Genomic DNA, 17,707 nt, shown 5'->3' with positions numbered 1-17,707 from the left:
TTCCCAGCAATAAGATTGTGATCAGTACGGAATAGAGACCTGCAATTAAACTAACCAAATGATTTTTTAGACAATACTCTAGTCTGTTTGATCAAGCTCAAGGACGGATGCTCAGAAATCAAAGTTAGGTATAACAACATTGGACGAGAAAATATTCTTGTGACCAGACAGAAAAAGAAACAAACATGTCAGCAAAATTTTAATGAGGGTATAAATGGCATTTATGACAACTCCCATAATTAATTTAAAAACAGAACATTTATTGGTAAATTGCACACTTTATTGTAGTGTAAAATAAGTTAGCAAAGTTTTACGAGCAGCTCACCATACTAGTTATTAAAACATTTCAAGGTAATAAAATTAAATTGATTGAATTAAGAGTGCAAAGTTTTATCGGTCACAGTAATTATATTTGGAAATGTATTGTTCATTTATTGTCACTATCTGTAAAGTTAAAAGGCACATCACTAACACAACTTAAATAAAGCACATCAAAACTATATGCAGGCACTTCTAAAAGATGCGAAAACCTATAACTAATGATTAGCCTTAGTCTTAGAGCAAGGTCATGGTGCAATCTCAAATTTTGCAAACTCTGACTTTTTCCACAACAACACACCAGTTAGCATGGTCATAATATGTTTGAACCACTTGCAGATCTTTGATGTGCTTTTCTATTAGTTCAATAAGCTCCCCTTGTTTGAAAACATGATAGTATCTGAGGCAAGTACTGTTGTAATTAGTCTGATCCTTTTTGTCTTTTGCCAAAACCTGAGACTCCAAAGGCCAGTTACTTGAGTCAGTAGTCACATTTCTCTGCATTTGTGGATGCACATTGTTGATGTTCTCAAAGGTGGAGTCACTTGCAGACTTATTTTCGCTTAGGCAATTGAAAGACTCATTTTGGAATAAGGGCTGTGAAGTAAGATCAGGCAAGGGAACTTCAGAACATCGATGTAAAATGCTGGAAGACTCCTGGATTTTAAATGATCCCACGCATGGATGCTCAAAGAACGGGGTGTGGGGATCTGAAATGTTGTAATGGTTAAGTGATTGTGACTTGGAAAGGACATCAAAACCATCTTCAGAACGTTGCCCATAGGAAAATACATTAGAAACAAATCTGGTCATATTGTCAGTTTTTCTTTGTTCAGAGAACTTAATATTTGTTTTAAATGAAGAAATATAATCCCAAATCATCCACATCTCTTTGAGGGATTTTGTACTATTGTTGCTGCTGAACTGTTGTGAAGAATTCAGTGATTGAGAAAATATCCACAGATTTAAAGATTTTTCAAATAGTAATGTATTCTCCATTACCAAAGAGGAAACTTGGTTTCCTTTAATGTGTTTTTTGCACAAATTGAATTCACTGTTTGCCAGTTTATTTGAATTTACAGGTTTGCCTTTGTGAAAAATTTCATGATTAATTTGTTGGATTGATGTATTTTGTTCATTTTGAATTTTGGACCTTGGTGGTGGTGCAGGGTTCCACGGAATAAAAATATCTTGCTTTTCAAATTTACGTCGATTTTGTTCCATTGCCCAAACATAGATCATCATTTTCCCTCTTACTCGCAAAATTCTCGCCATTTCTTTTATTGCTTGAACACGACGTTCTTTTGTGGAAAAATGGTGTATCACTAAAATGAAAAGTAAGATTTTAAATACTTTATTATTATACATATAGATGTGACATATGTATTGATGTTTATACACACATACATACCAAATATATGTATATTAAATCAACATATTTCCTAAGTCATGGTTAATAAAAATGATCACCTCCTCTCAATTTAAACTGTGCTGGTTCAGAAAAATACTTCATTACCTACAATACAAAAATAACAATTAACACAAACATTATAAAATCTAATTTTTTTCAGTGAGCGTTCTAAGTGGCAAAATGGACCTGAACTGGCACAATGACAGGTCTATTTCAATTAGCATTCTCAACATCTAAAATTACTCTACTTGCATGCTGTTAAGAATTCTTTAATAACATTTCTCCTCATTAGCTTTACCCGCCTGCGAGCTGAAACCTTGATTATTTCTCTTCATGAAGTTACTCCATCTTCTAGATCTATATTTTTGATTTTCATTGCTTAAAGCTTTTTGTCCCTCAATGCCTCTTTGGGCATGTACAGTCTTTTATTGCGGTTTTTCTTTTGCTTATGCTCATTCCCAAATACCACCAGCCACCAGCCCACACTTACTCAAATTGTTGCTAAAATCTCTCATTTTTTTGTGTACTTTACAAAAGGTGAAGAATGTGTTCAGGAAACATCAGTAAATTAATATGTGTAAGAGCCAAAATAAACATTCAGAGGCAAGAGAAAGGTAACAGAAAGAAAGGGAGAAGGGATCTAGAGGTAAGACATCCACACCAATGAAAAGTGTGGGGGTCATGAAGGTAGAGTGAGAAAAAAAATCATAGCAAGAAAAGGAGGCAAAAACATAGTTGTAAACATACAGAAAAAAAAGTTAGGAAGATTACAGTTCAAAGCATTTGTAAATTTCTTTGGATATCAAATACACAATGCCACATATATTAATTCTGAACTGAACTGATATTGTTTTAAACAAATGCAACAAATATCATGTGCTAATGACTCTCAGAACAGCAGAAATAAATAATTAATTGAGTTTTGGTGATAATGATTGAGGGAGAAATATTAGCCAGGTCACCATGACAACTCCCTGCTTCTCTTCAAAGACATTAAATTTATAACATCCATCTGAACCACAGAAACACCTTCTAAATCTGCAAACTCCAGCAGCTAAAAAAAACAAGGGCAGCAGATGCATGGGAACACAACCACTTGCAAGTACCCATTGAAGACATACACATCCTCATTTGGAACATTTTCACTGCCCCATCGCTAACGCTGGGTTAAACTCCTGGAGCAATTCTATTAGCATTCAATGTACCTACACTGTAAAGACTGTAGTGGTTTAAGGCAGCAGCTCACTGCCAATTTCTCAAGGGCACTTAGGGATGGACAATAAATACTGGCCAGTGAAATCCAGATCCAATGAACACATTGCCTTTTCTTAAAAAAAACAATGTGCAAGTCCAACAATGCAGCTTTCCTTGACAGCTGCACTGAATTGTTAGTCCAGTTTATAGGCAGAGAGAAAAGGTGTGGTAAATCATATCATTCACATAGGATACCACAAGAGAGACTTACTGAGGGAGGATATTCTGGGGAGTAACTGAGAAATAAGAAAGAGGATCACCATATTGTGATTGTACTGCAAACCACCACCCCCCTCCCCCCTCCCAACCCCAACAAAATTCATAAGGAGATCTCAGTTACCTATAAGAATAATACGGTGGTGATGATAGGGGATTTTAACTTTCACAGCATAGATTGGGACTGCCATAGAGTTAAGGGCTTGGATGGAGAGGAATTTGTTAAGTGTGAACAAGAAATTTTCTGATTCAGTATGTGGATGTCACTTACTAGAGAAGGAGCAAAGCTGATGTTCTCTTGGGAAATAAGGCAGGGCAAGTGACTGAGGTTTCAGTTGGGGAAGCACTGTGAGGCCTGTGATCATAATTCTATTAGTTTTAAAATATTGATGGAAAAGGATAGACTGAATCTAAAAGTTCTAAATTGGAGGAAGGCCAATTTTGACATTATTAGGCAAAAACTTTCAAAAGTTGGTCGGGGGTGGATATTCACAGGTAAAGAGACGGCTGAAAAGTGGAAAGCCTTCAAAGGAATGAGAAATGAGAGTCCAGATGCAGCATGATCCTGTTAAGATGAAGAGCAAGGCTGGTAGGCAAAAAGAATCCTTCATGACTAGAGAAATTGAGGTTTTGGTCAAGAAAAATAAAGCATATGTCAGGTATAGTCAGCAGGGATTGAGTGAATCCCTGGAAGAGTATAAGGGCAGTAAAAGTATACTGATGAGGGAATTCAGGAGTGCAGAAAGGAGACACGAGATAGTTTGGCAAATAGATTTAAAGAGAATCCAAAGGGATTCTACAAATACCTTAAGGACAAAAGAGTAACTACAGAGAGATTAAGGCACCTTATGTTCAAACAGTCCGTAGGTACCTTGGACGAGTACGCCACCACCGTCACAGACTTTATCAGCAAGTCTATGGAGGACTGCATGCTGAGGAAGTCAATCCAGGGTGTTCCCCAATAGGAAACCCTGGATGAATCAGGACATACAGAACCTGCTAAAAACCAGGTGTGAGGCCTTCAGATCAGGAGACCCACTCATATATAAGGAATCGAGCCATTTAGACAGCCAAGGACTAATACTGATCCAAACTAGAGACCCAGACAGACACCTGGCGACTGTGGCAAGGACTGAATGACATCACAGGTTCTAAAAAGAGACGGTGCAAGATAACAGACAATGACACATCCCTCCCAGATCATCTCAACGCCTTCTGTGCTCGCTTTGAGCAGAATTTCAGCGGAGAGGTAACACCTATTCCGACAGGTCCTGACGAACCTATCCCAACAATCACTGCATCAGAGGTCAGATCAGTTCTCCTTCATGTGAATCCAAGGAAAATGATGGGATCAGACGGACGACCAGGCCGTGCACACTCAGAGCATTTGCAGATCGATTGCCAGAGGTTTTCTCGGACATCTTCAACCACACCCTGCAGCAGGCCACTGTCCCTGCCTGTTCCAAAAGGGCCAACATTATCCCTGTGCCTAGGGAGGCTCATGTAGCATGTCTCAATGACTACCGCCCAGTGGTCATGAGTGCTTTGAAAGTCTGGTCATGGCATTAATCAACTCCAGCCTCCCTACTACTCTTGATCCACTCCAATTTGCCTATTGGACCAACAAATCCATGTCAGATGCCATATCACCTGCCCTTCACTCCTCCCTCAAACATCTTGACACCAAGGACAGCTACGTAAGAATCCTACTCATTGACTACAGGTCAGCCTTCAACACCATTATCCTCTCGATACTGTTTACTAAACCTAGTGATCTCGGACTAAGCCCCACTCTCTGCAACTGGATCCTCAGTTTTCTGACCCACGGTGAAGATTGGGGACAATATTTCATCCTCACTTACACTCAACACTGGAACCCCCCCCCCCCCACCCCCCCCCACAAGGGTGCGTACTTATCCCCCTACTGTACTCACTGTATACCCATGACTGCGTCGCCAATTACTAATGGCATTTACAAATTCGCTGATGACACCACCATAGTCAGTCGAATCTCAGGTGGCGATGAAACAGACTATAAATAGGAGGTGGAAGACCTGGAAGAATGGTGCACTGAGAACAACCTAGCTCTCAATGCTGGCAAAACCAAGGAACTCATTATTGGAAGGTATGGAGTGTCAAGTTCCTGGGAGCGGTCATCCACAACAAGCTTTTCCGGAGTCTTCATGTGGATGCACTGGTAACAAAGGCCCAACAATGTCTCTTCTTCCTCAGGCAGCTGAAGATATTTGGCATGACGGCGAATACCCTTGCCAACATTTAGAAGTGTGCCATCGAGAGCATTCTATCTGGATGTATCACTACCTGGTGTGGCAACTGTACCATTCAAGATTGAAGACGGTTTCAGAGAGTGGTGAACTTGGCCCGGACAACCACAAAGGCCAATTTTCCACCTACAGAACCCATCTACTAGGCCCACTGTCAAGGAAAAGCTGCCAGCATTCTCAAAGATCCATCCCACCCTGGCAATGTTTTTCTACAACCTCTACCATCTGGGAGAAGGTACAGAAGCCTGAACACATGCACCAGCTGGTTTCAAAACAGTTTCTATCAGACTGTTGTTAAAATACAGAATGGACTCTCAAACTCTTAACATTTGCCTGTACCTGCGTTTTTGTTTTTGCAGCTGTTTATCTATTATTTACTTATCTATGGTATTTAACTCTTGTGATCTGCCTGCATTACTCCCAAGACACAGCTTTTCACTGTGCCTCAGTACACATGACAATAAATTCAATTCAATTCAAAGATCAGCAGGGCCGTCTATACGTGGAACCACAGGAGATAAAGGAGATGCTAAATGGGTATTTTGCATAAGTGTTTATTGCGGAGAAGGATACAGAACCTGGGGATCTTGGGGAAATAAATAGCGACATCTTGATAAGTGTCCATATTCAGAGGAGGTAGTGCTGGACATCTTAAAATGCATAAAGGTGGATAAATCCCCAGGAGCCAATCAGGTGTTTCCCAGACCTTTGTGGGAAGCTAGAGAATTGATTGCTGGTTTCCTTGCTGAGATATCTGTACCATCAATAAGCCACAGGGGAGATATCTGAAGCGGTGCCACTCTTTAAGAAAGGAAAGCCAGGGAACTGTAGACTAGTGAACTTGACATCAGTGGTGGACAAGTTGTTGGAGTAGTTCCTGAAGGTCAGGATGTATTTAGAAAAGCAAGGACTGATTAGGGATAATCAACATGGCTTTGTTCTTGGGAAATCATGTCTTACTAACTTGATTAAGTTTTTTGAAGAAGTAACCAACAGGATTGATGAGGGTAAAGTAATAGGTGTGATCTATATGGGCTTCAGTAAGATGTTTGACAAGGTTGCACATGGTAGACTGGTTAATAAGATTTAATCACATGGAATGCAGAGAAAGTTAGCCACTTGGATACAGAACTGGCTCAAAGGTAGAAGACGGTGGTGGTGGAGGTATAATTTTCAGACCAGAGGCTTATGACCATAACAAAACTTCTGGTTCATCATGAAGAATACCACAGGGATATGGTTTATATATTTACTGTAATGACCAAGGTTTTGGGGTGGGGGAGGTGGGGATGGTGGTGGAGGCAGTGCACAATGATTTATTACTGGTCATAATTCTCCAATGGTCATAACATGATTACACCTAACCAGATTGGTAATCTGACCAATCATTTACCTCCCAGACTGTGTCACATGCAGTGTTGAGAACAAGTCAAAAATCATAACACCAGGATATAGTCCAACAGGTTTATTTGGGAGCACTAGCTAGTGTTGTGTAATTTTTAAACTTTGTCCAACCCAGTCCAACACCAGCTCCCCCACAACATGAGAATAAGTCAGCCAGGTTTTGTTAGTTAATAACAAAAAAGACTGGTTATTACCAAAACAATTTGCTCAAAACAAACCTGTAAAGATTACTGCCAAAAAAAAGGTTAGATGGTGCAAAGATCTATAATCTAACAATTCAAATGTGATGAGGCCTTTATGCATAGCAGACAAGTATTAACTGAACATCTCACAGAGTACATCAAATAACAAATGTCATCGATGTCATGAATTTCTCAGCACCCCTTGTCTCCCCCAACTGCCAAAGATATTAGTGACATTATGGGTCATCATGTCTCATTAAACATCACAGGGATTATGACTTTCCCTGACCTGACCTTGAAATTCCCTCAAAAAACTGATCCACTCTGAACTGCTCACATTCTTGTAGTTCACATTCCCTTTGTGTCTAACTCTTCTGGATTCTTGAAAAGTGCACTGTAGCACTGAGTCTGAAGTACAAATCCAGTTTGTCAGTGTTGCCCTGGACTTTTTTTCTCATCTATAATCTTGCTAAGTTGCTAGGAGAAAGTGAGGACTGCAGATGCTGGAGATCAGAGTCATGAGTGTGCTGCTGGAAAAGCACAGCAGGTCAGGCAGCATCCGAGGAGCAGGAGAATCAACGTTTCGGGCATAAGCCCTTCTTCAGGAATGAGGCTTGTGGGCCGGGGGCTGAGAGAGATAAAGGGGAAGGGGGTGGGGTTAGGGGGAAGGGCTAGGTGGATGAAGGTGAGGGAGAAGATGATCGGTCGGGAGGGTGATGGGCAGGTCAGGAGGGCGGTGCTCAATTGGAGGCTTAGGACTGAGATAACGTGGGGGGTGGGGGTGGGTGGGGAAGAGACATGAGGAAGCTGTTGAAATTCACATTTATCCCGTATGGTTGCAGAGTCCCAAGGTGGAATATGAAGCGTTCTTGACAGAGTGGGAGGGGGTGTTGGAAGGGTTCAGCCGCAGGGCGGTCCCAGAGATGTTCTCTGAAACAATCCGCAAGAAGGCATCTTGTCTCCCCGATGAAGAGGCCTTCTTGCGGATCATTTCAGAGAATTTCTCTGGGACACCCACACCCACCAAGCCCACCGCCCCGTGGCTGAACACTTCAACTCCCCCCTCCCACTCCACCAGGGACATGCAGACTCTGGGCCTCCTCCACCGCCAAACCCTTACCACATGATGTCTGAAGAAAGAACACCTCATATTATCCCAGTCGCAAGCCTCCAACTTCATCCACCTATCGTTTTCTCAGTGACCTTTCCCCAAACCCCACCCCCTCTCCATTTATCTCTCAGCCCACAAGCCTCATTCTTGATGAAGGGCTTATGCCCGAAACATCGATTCTCCTGTTCCTCGGATGCTGCTTGACCGGCTGTGCTTTCCCAACACCACACTCTTGACTGTTGCTCAGTTGCACAAAGCACTTGTTGCTTATGGGCTTTCAACAGCACCACCCACTCTCTGCTGCAGCAAGTTATTAATTGCACAATGCTTAAGGTCCAAAAGCTTAAGGACTTTTCTGGTGCCCCTTCAAGCTGCCTACTAACTCCAAGAACTTGCCCCTGGTTCTAATAGCATCAAGAAATCCAGTTGGTCAATAACTCACAGAGCCCAGAATTGCTCTGGCTCCATGTAGTTCAGGTGACTTTTCAGCAGTACAGCTTAACAGTTTTTTTTTCTGCATGAAATTATTTTTCTCTCTCTCGCTCACCAAGAATTCCCCTGAACCCCAACAACACAGAGATATTCAACAGCTCAAAGCCTTCCCTGAGCACTTCAACTACAAGGAACACATGTGGTTCAGTTAGCTAGCAGCAGCACTGCCTAACATGGAGTTTCCACCTGTTTCTTTCTCTGACTGTGAACTTACACTGCTTTTTAGTGAGCCCTTTGTAACAAGCTTTGCCCCCTATTGCTTGCCAGAATCATATGTAATTAATTTTCTAACAGTCAAATGTAGTAAAGCCTTTGTGCTCTATGTACCCCTGAACATTAGAATGTCACCATTTTCAGTACAAATTACATAGAGTCATAGACTCAGATGTACAGCATGGAAACAGACCCTTCGGTCCAACCCATCTATGCCAACCAGATATCCCAACCCAATCTAGTCCCACCTGCCAGCACCCCGCCCATATCCCTCCAAACCCTTCCTATTCATATACCCATCCAAATGCCTCTTAAAATGTTACAATTGTACCAGCCTCCACCACTTCCTCTGGCAGCTCATGCCCCACACATACCACCCTCTGCTTGAAAAGGTTGCCCCTTAGGTCTCTTTTATATCTTTCCCCTCTCACCCTAAACCTATGCCCTCTAGTTCTGGACTCCCTGACCGCAGGGAAAAGACTTTGCCTATTTACCCTATCCATGACCATCAATTTTGTAAACCTCTATAAGGTCACCCCTCAGCCTCCGACGCTCCAGGGAAAACAGCCCCAGCCTTTTCAGCCTCTCCCTATAGCTCAAATACTCCAACCCTGGCAACATCCTTGTAAATCTTTTCTGAACCCTTTCAAGTTTCACATCTTTCCAAAAGGAGGGAGACCAGAACTGCACGCAATATTCCAACAGTGGCCTAACCAATGTCCTGTACAGACGCAACATGACTTCCCAACTCCTGTACTCAATACTCTGATCGATAAAGGAAAGCATACCATATGCCTTCTTCACTATCCTATCTACCTGCAACTCCACTTTCAAGGAGCTATGAACCTTCACTCCAAGGTCTCTTTGTTCAGCAACACTCCCTAGGACTTTACCATTAAGTGTATAAGTCCTGCTAAGATTTGCTTTCCCAAAATGCAGCACCTTGCATTTATCTGAATTAAACTCCACCTGCCACTTCTCAACCCACTGGCCCATCTGGTCCAGATCCTGTTGTAATCGAAGGTAACCCTCTTCACTGTCCACTACATCTCCAATTTTGGTGTCATCTGCAAACTTACTAACTGTACCACTAACGCTCGCATCCAAATCATTTAAAACAGTTTATCATAACATGCATATAAAACTTTCCTTACATCTGTTTCCTTCCATCGCCAGACCATAGCAACATGACGGTTGGAGGAAGGGCGCCTCATCTTCCGCCTAGGAACCCTCCAACCACAAAGGATGAACTCAGATTTCTCCAGTTTCCTCATTTCCCCTCCCCCACCTTGTCTCAGTCAAATCCCTTGAACTCAGCACCACCTTCCTAACCTGCAATCTTCTTCCTGACCTCTCCGCCCCACCCCGACTCCGGCCTATCACCCTCACCTTGACCTCCTTCCACCTATCGCATTTCCAACGCCCCTCCCCCAAGTCCCTCCTCCCTACCATTTATCTTAGCCTGCTGGACACACTTTCCTCATTCCTGAAGAAGGGCTTATGCCCGAAACATAGATTCTCCTGTTCCTTGGATGCTGCCTGACCTGCTGCGCTTTTCCAGCAACACATTTTCAGCTCTAATCTCCAGCATCTGCAGTCCTCACTTTCTCCTTACATCTGTTATACTACAATAAATTTTTAGCTTTGGCAGTGAAGTATAAAACGTAATAGGGATCTTTGTAAATGCATTTGTGAAACTTGTTCCACGTGTCAAAGCCTTAGACAATACAGAAAATTAGCATTACTCTCACTGAAAAATTAAGGTGTTCATGAAGCAGTTTCAGAAGCACCAACTGAATGTGTTTTATGGAATCTGGCAGCCAAAAGGTGTGGTGTAAAAGGTAGATTTTCAAAAATTGTGTTCGTGCAAGCACACTGGCACTTAGCTGGAAGATTCCTCATGTTGCGTTGAGTGTCCCCATGTGCTGTGTAATGGCTTTAGGACTCTGGAGCAACCTTGCGATGATGTCATGAAGCAACTTCTGGCTGGGCATAAATAACAATGTGGATAGAGTTTAAAAAAAGAGAAAAGTGTACAGATGGTTAGGCAGACACCTGATGTTCAGCAATGCAAATATTAGAAACAGGTCAGAGAAGCACGTGGAGTAGACCGACAAGCTTTAGGGAGTAGAGTTAATGTAATGGTCTTTCTGTAAGGTAACAGTAAGATTAGAGCATGATATATCTATGGATACCAAATATTGTAGAATTTAGTCTTAAAATGAAATAAACAATGTTTTTAAGGAACCCAAAGGCTTCATACATGCACTCAAAGGGTATTGCATAATCACAGGGCAAGTTATGTCCCATAAAGCGTGGGACCAGGATTAGAGAACCCTGGATATCATTAGGATTAAGAAAAATAAAGAAATGAAAAAAAGATAGCACAGGTACACACATCAGGGTGGTCTGTGAAATGTTATAAGAAATTAAGAGAGAGAAGGTACAAGCAGTTTAGTAGCTTTACGCTGAAGTGTAGTGATGAAGTGTATCCCAGTCTATTGAGGGGGGCAAGGAGCAGATAACAGGGACTTTGGCAGGTAAACTTCAATTCCATTCCGGCTACAGGTGAGATGTCAGAGGACTGGTAACATTGTCCCATTATTAAATCAAAAAGGAGGAAGAGATATTCCAGGAAATTATTAGGCAGTCAGTCTAACCTCACTGATGTACAAGTTATTAGAAAGAATTCTGAGGGACAGAATCTATCTGTACATGGAGGGACACAGATATATCAAGGATAGTCAGCATATTAGGTGAAGGGTAAATGTAGGGTTGCTCTTTGGAGAGTCAGTGTGGACTCGTTGGGCCGAAGGGCCTGTTTCCACACTAAGTAAGTAATCTACTCACTCCTCAGTCACCTGACTCATCCCCAGCACCTTTCCACACAATCACAGATGTAGTAACATTTGCCTTTTTATCCTCACTTCTCACCCCTCCAAGGTTTCAAATACTCCTTCCAGGTGAAAAAAGTGATTTCTGTATAATTGCTCCGATTTAGCCTGCTGTATTCACTGCTCACCTTGTGGTCTCCTCTACACTTGGAAGACCAAATACAGATTGGAAGTGTGCTCAAAGCAGTTATCCATTCAGTCCACACTGAAGGTTCCATTGGTCTGAAATTTTGTTTCTCCACCTTGCTCTCATTTCAATCATTGACTAAACATAAAATCAACATAAAATTGAGGAACAGCATTTCATCTTTTGATTAAACACTTCACAGCCTTCTGTGGTCAACATAGTTCAACAATTTCAGACCATAATTTCTGCACCTACTTGTTTCAGTCAGCAGCATACATGTTCTCGTAAATTACTTTTTCTTGTGTTTGTTTCCCTTTTGGCCCATCACTATTTTGTTTAACCTCGTAAGACCGATTCTTCTGTCATCCAATATTTCTCATAAAAGATTCATAGAATCACTCCAGTGCAGATATAGAGACCATTTGGCCCATCAAGTCTGCACTGACCCTCCAAAGAACTTCCCACCCAGACTCATCTCCTTACCCTATTTCCTATAACCCCACATTTTCTCATGGCTAATCCACCAAGCCTGCAAATCCCTAAGCATGTGAACAATTTAGCATGGTCAACCCACCTATCCTGCACATCTTTGGATTGTGGAAGGAAACAGAGCATCTGGAGGAAACCCAGGCATGGGGAAAACATGCAAACTCCACACAGATAGTCACCCAAGGCTGGAATCGAACCCAGGTCCCTGGCATTATGAGACAACAGTGTTAACCACTGAGCCACTGTGTCACCTACATTTCTCCTCTTACATCCTATCCGAGAACTTGCTTTGGTCCTCTTCCTCCAGCCTTGCTCAAAACCTATTACATTTCTAACTTTTCTGATGAAAAAGTGCTCAACCTGAAATGTTAACCATCTCTACAATGTTGCCTGACCTCTGAATATTTCCAGCATCTTCCATATTCTGCTTTTTCAGTCACAGATTTAGCTTGGTTAATCTACTTTGCACCATCATAAGATGGTCTTTTTCAGTGGTAATGTACTGCAACGAGGGTAGGTCCGATCAAGGACAGTGGTGGGAGACTGTGTATTGAGTCGGAAGAGATAGGAGAGGTCTTGAACAAGTACTTCTCTTCAGTATTTACGAACGAGAGGGACCGTATTGTTGAAGAGGAGAGTGTGAAACGGACTGATAAGCTAGAAGAGATACCTGTTAGGAAGGAAGATGTGTTGGACATTTTGAACAACTTGAGGATAGACAAGTCCCCCGGGCCTGACGGGATATATCCTAGGATTATGTGGGAAGCAAGAGAGGAAATTGCAGTACCGTTGGCAATGATCTTCTCGTCTTCACTGGCAACTGGGGTGGTACCAGGGGACTGGAGAGTAGCGAATGTTGTGCCCCTGTTCAAAAAAGGGAATAGGGATAACCCCGGGAATTACAGGCCAGTTAGTCTTACTTCTGTGGTAGGCAAAGTAATGGAAAGGGTACTGAGGGATAGGATTTACGAGTATCTGGAAAGACACTGCTTGATTAGGGACAGCCAGCACGGATTTGTGAAGGGTAGGTCTTGCCTTACAAGTCTTATTGAATTCTTCGAGGAGGTGACCAAGCATGTGGATGAGGGTAGAGCAGTGGATGTAGTGTACATGGATTTTAGTAAGGTATTTGATAAGGTTCCCCATGGTAGGCTTATGCGGAAAGTCAGGAGGCATGGGATAGAGGGAAATTTGGCCAATTGGATAGAAAACTGGCTAACCGGTAGAAGTCAGAGAGTGGTGGTAGATGGTAAATATTCAGCATGGAGTCCAGTTACAAGTGGAGTTCCGCAGGGATCAGTTCTGGGTCCTCTGCTGTTTGTAATTTTTATTAATGACTTAGAGGAGGGAGTCGAAGGGTGGGTCAGTAAATTTGCAGATGATACAAAGATAGGTGGAGTTGTGGACAGTGAGGAGGGCTGTTGTTGGCTGCAGAGGGACTTAGATAGGATGCAGAGCTGGGCTGAGGAGTGGCAGATGGAGTTCAACCCTGCCAAGTGTGAGGTTGTCCATTTTGGAAGAACAAATAAGAATGCGGAATACAGGGTTAATGGTAGGGTTCTTGGTCAGGTGGAGGAACAGAGGGATCTTGGGGTCTATGTACATAGATCTTTGAAGGTTGCCACTCAGGTGGATAGAGTTTGTAAGAAGGCCTATGGAGTATTATCGTTCATTAGCAGAGGGATTGAATTCAAGAGTCGTGAGGTGATGTTGCAGCTGTACAGGACTTTGGTTAGGCCACATTTGGAGTACTGTGTGCAGTTCTGGTCGCCTCACTTTAGGAAAGATGTGGAAGCTTTGGAGAGGGTGCAGAGAAGATTTACCAGGATGTTGCCTGGAATGGAGAGTAGGTCGTACGAGGATAGGTTGAGAGTTCTCGGCCTTTTCTCGTTGGAACGGCGAAGGATGAGGGGTGACTTGATAGAGGTTTATAAGATGATCAGCGGAATAGATAGAGTAGACAGTCAGAAACTTTTTCCCCGGGTACAACAGAGTGTTACAAGGGGACATAAATTTAAGGTGAAGGGTGGAAGGTATAGGGGAGATGTCAGGGGTGGGTTCTTTACCCAGAGAGTGGTGGGGGCATGGAATGCGCTGCCCGAGGGAGTGGTAGAGTCAGATTCATTGGCGACCTTTAAGCGGCACTTGGATAGGTACATGGATGGGTGCTTAATCTAGGATAGAAGTTCGGCACAACATCGTGGGCCGAAGGGCCTGTTCTGTGCTGTATTGTTCTATGTTCTGTGTTCTATGTTCTAACTGCACTAAAATTTGCCATTTAATTTTGTTCATGTATGTAATAAGTCTTTCTCAGAGCATCTGTGTCACACTCTGTAAATGACACAGTTAGACTTTGTTGAAAAATGATGAATTCCAAAATAAGAATGCACGAAATAAAGGTTACGTTGTTAGTTAATTCTAAATTAAGATGACCGAGTTACCCATTAATTAGGAAGACTGAATGCTTCCTTTGCAATGGGGTCATGAATTAATGTTTTATCAGAATACCTAAGCTTTTATTTACAGGGCCCTATTTGCATTTAGTTTACCATTAAATCACATATTACCAAGGTTCAAACATATTTGAAAATCCAACAGTAAATGAATGATTTCCAAATTATGATGATTAAGACATGACTCTAATTTTTAAAGAATATATTGAATGAGTATAAATTTAATTCCCAATTCTAAGCTCAGTGAATCATTAACATTGGCAGCTTATGCATGTATAACATGTAGGGGTTTTGAGCAAGTTGGCATTAGCTGACTGCCTCTAATTGCCCTTGAACCGAGAGGCTTACTCAGTCAGTTGAGAGGGCAATTACGAATCAGCCAGACCAGAAGAGGATGGCAAATTTCATTCCCTAAAGGACATTATCGAACCACATGGAGTTTTAAGACACAGACTAACTTTTAGTGTATTTATTTTACATGTGAACAAATGCAAAACCACACAATATATTCAGGACTTGGTGCATTGTGGTACTGTCATTGGACTAAGAATCCAGGAAAAGGCTCAATGGCGTGGCACTTGGTGCAATTTGAATTCAATTAATTAACCTGAAATATTCTCTGTAATGGCGATTGTAAAACCCAAGTAGTCCACTAATGTCCTTTAGGAAGGGAAATCTGCCATTTTCACCTGATCTGGCCTATAGCAATGTAGAGCCACAGCAATGTCGTCCATTCTTAACTGCTTTCTGAAATGGTCTAGTAAGCCACTTCAATGTAGGGCACTTAGAAATAAGTAATACATACTCGCCTTGTCACTGATGCCCGCACGCCACAATACAATAAAGGAGTTTGGTTAGTATATAGAATTTAAGACAGGTAGAAGAAATTACATTCTCACCTGCTATTGATAGAATGGCATCAAAACACTGGTCCCGATATGGTAAATGCAGGCTGTCACATACCATGGCTTCATAGCTCTGCTCCTTTGCTGATTCTACTAAGGGCAGACAATAGTCACAACCTACTTTGTAGGCCTGCTTGTTGATACAAAGGTACTTTCCATTTCCACATCCTGATTTAAGGAAAAAAAGTGTTGTTGAAAAAGGTAAAACAGTACGTGCATCATTAAAATATATCATGCTATACAAAATCAAAAACAATTAAACCACTCAGAGGAAAACACTACAAGCATAAACTGATAGCTCACAAACTGCTATTCCAACTATGGCAACATCAAGTGGAAATGTCTTTCATGTTGCAAGTGTCTCATGCTGAGCTACCAAAATTAATTCTAGTGACCAAAAGCTTCAGGGTAGAAGTTTTCATGGTTTTCAAGGAAGATTGGTTTCTCCCAATGTATTTATTTTACATGTGAACAAATGCAAAACCACACAATATATTAAGGACTTGGTGCACTGTGGTACTATCATTGGACTAACAATCCAGGAAAAGGCTCAATGGCAATCACTCAGGTTTTTCCACTGCTCATCTTCCAAGGTTCCAGTGGAAGCAAGCTCCTGAAGGAAGGAATTCATGATGTATAATTCCACAGACAGCAATATTCCTCTTTTGTTTATGTTGTAAGGTTCAGTAGTTTCACCAAACTATTTGTATGCATTGCATGCTTTATTACAGCATTTTATATCAGTTATCAAATAATGGTCACTGGCACTGACCCTAAATTTAAACTGGGGCTTCTGATCGCTTTTGCCCTTAGCCCCATTAAGATTAGTTTCCACAGAAAGGAATCAAAATTGGAAACGTGTTTTGGCAGCACGATTTGGCTATAACATCACTGAAGAATTAGGGAACGGTATTTTTGAGAATGCTTACCTCCATTGGCAATAGCACTGTAACAGCGGGGATGGATTTGCGCACTTGGTTCTGCGCATACGTGGATGTCCATGCCAAAATCACCACGCCAGTCTGTGCTTGTATCAATGTCTGCGCTATTTTGTGCATGCGCTGTGTCCGCCCCATTCTACACATGTGCAACATCAGACCCAGTCTTCATGCCATTCTGCACATGCGCCAGTGTCCAGGCCAATGTCTGTGTGTCATTCTGAGCGTGCATGATGTCAGTACCGGTTTTTGTGCTGACCTGCGCATGCGCTGATGTCAGCTTTCTGAGAGAGATACTGTACTGAAAGTAGCTTTCTGACATTTTTTAAATGTGCTGTGTCAAATTTACTTTTGCTTTGTTAATAAATATGATTTCAACCTTCATTCAAGCTGTGCTATACTTGGCATCCGACCTTTTGGTGATTTTTCACAGATCAGGAGTGATTTTTTTTTGCAATCTACCCCAACCCCACTTTTCCCATTGGCTCCATTGTTTATATTAAGCAATTCTCTATTAAGCAAGGCTTTGCTGGAACACGTTATAAGAGAAATACCTGTAGCGTAGTTCAGAATCACACTCAAGAGTTTTGAGAGTTGCCACTCACTGAAAGTGGGATGTCAATGTCCAAATAATACCAGTGTGTGTTATTTAGCATCCTGGGTAGGGCACTCTAGAGAGGCAGAGGCGTAGTGGTAATGTCAGTGGACTAATAATTCAGAAACCCAGGCTAATCCTTTGATTACCTAGGGTCAAATCCCATCGGGGCAGATAGTAAAATTTGAATTCAATAAAAACAGCTGGAATTAAAAACTGGCTGAATGATGACCATGCATTCCATTGTTGATTGTTGTTGAAATCCATCTGGTTCACTACTGTTCTTTTGGGAAGCAATTCTGCCATCCTCACCTGGTCTGACATGGAAGTCATTGACTTTCAAACGTCCTGTGGGATATTTAGGATGGACAATAAACAATGGCTTAAGCAATGTCCATATTCCATCCAGGAATTTAAAAA

The 17,707-nt window shown here is 41.9% G+C and overlaps 1 protein-coding gene across 2 annotated transcripts in view; it reads right to left on the bottom strand.

Moving 5' to 3' along the window:
- Positions 1-201: 201 nt before the first annotated feature.
- The window catches only part of trmt9b (tRNA methyltransferase 9B), a 57,859-nt gene continuing 40,353 nt past the window's right edge, over positions 202-17,707 (bottom strand). The window contains exons 4-5 of one of the 2 annotated variants that reach the window (XM_072577222.1): positions 15,749-15,922; positions 202-1,643 (exon numbers count right to left, since the gene is read on the bottom strand). In XM_072577222.1, the coding sequence (XP_072433323.1) occupies positions 580-1,643; positions 15,749-15,922 (1,238 nt within the window). In that variant the 3' untranslated portion in view covers positions 202-579. The remainder of the gene's footprint in view (positions 1,644-15,748; positions 15,923-17,707) is intronic. The other variant, XM_072577221.1, reaches the window with a different exon arrangement.

Source organism: Chiloscyllium punctatum, chromosome 9 (assembly GCF_047496795.1).
Source record: "Chiloscyllium punctatum isolate Juve2018m chromosome 9, sChiPun1.3, whole genome shotgun sequence".
Classification (NCBI taxonomy): domain Eukaryota; kingdom Metazoa; phylum Chordata; class Chondrichthyes; order Orectolobiformes; family Hemiscylliidae; genus Chiloscyllium; species Chiloscyllium punctatum.
The sequence above is the reverse complement of the archived record's forward strand: the minus strand, read 5'-3'. Positions and strand labels throughout refer to the sequence as shown.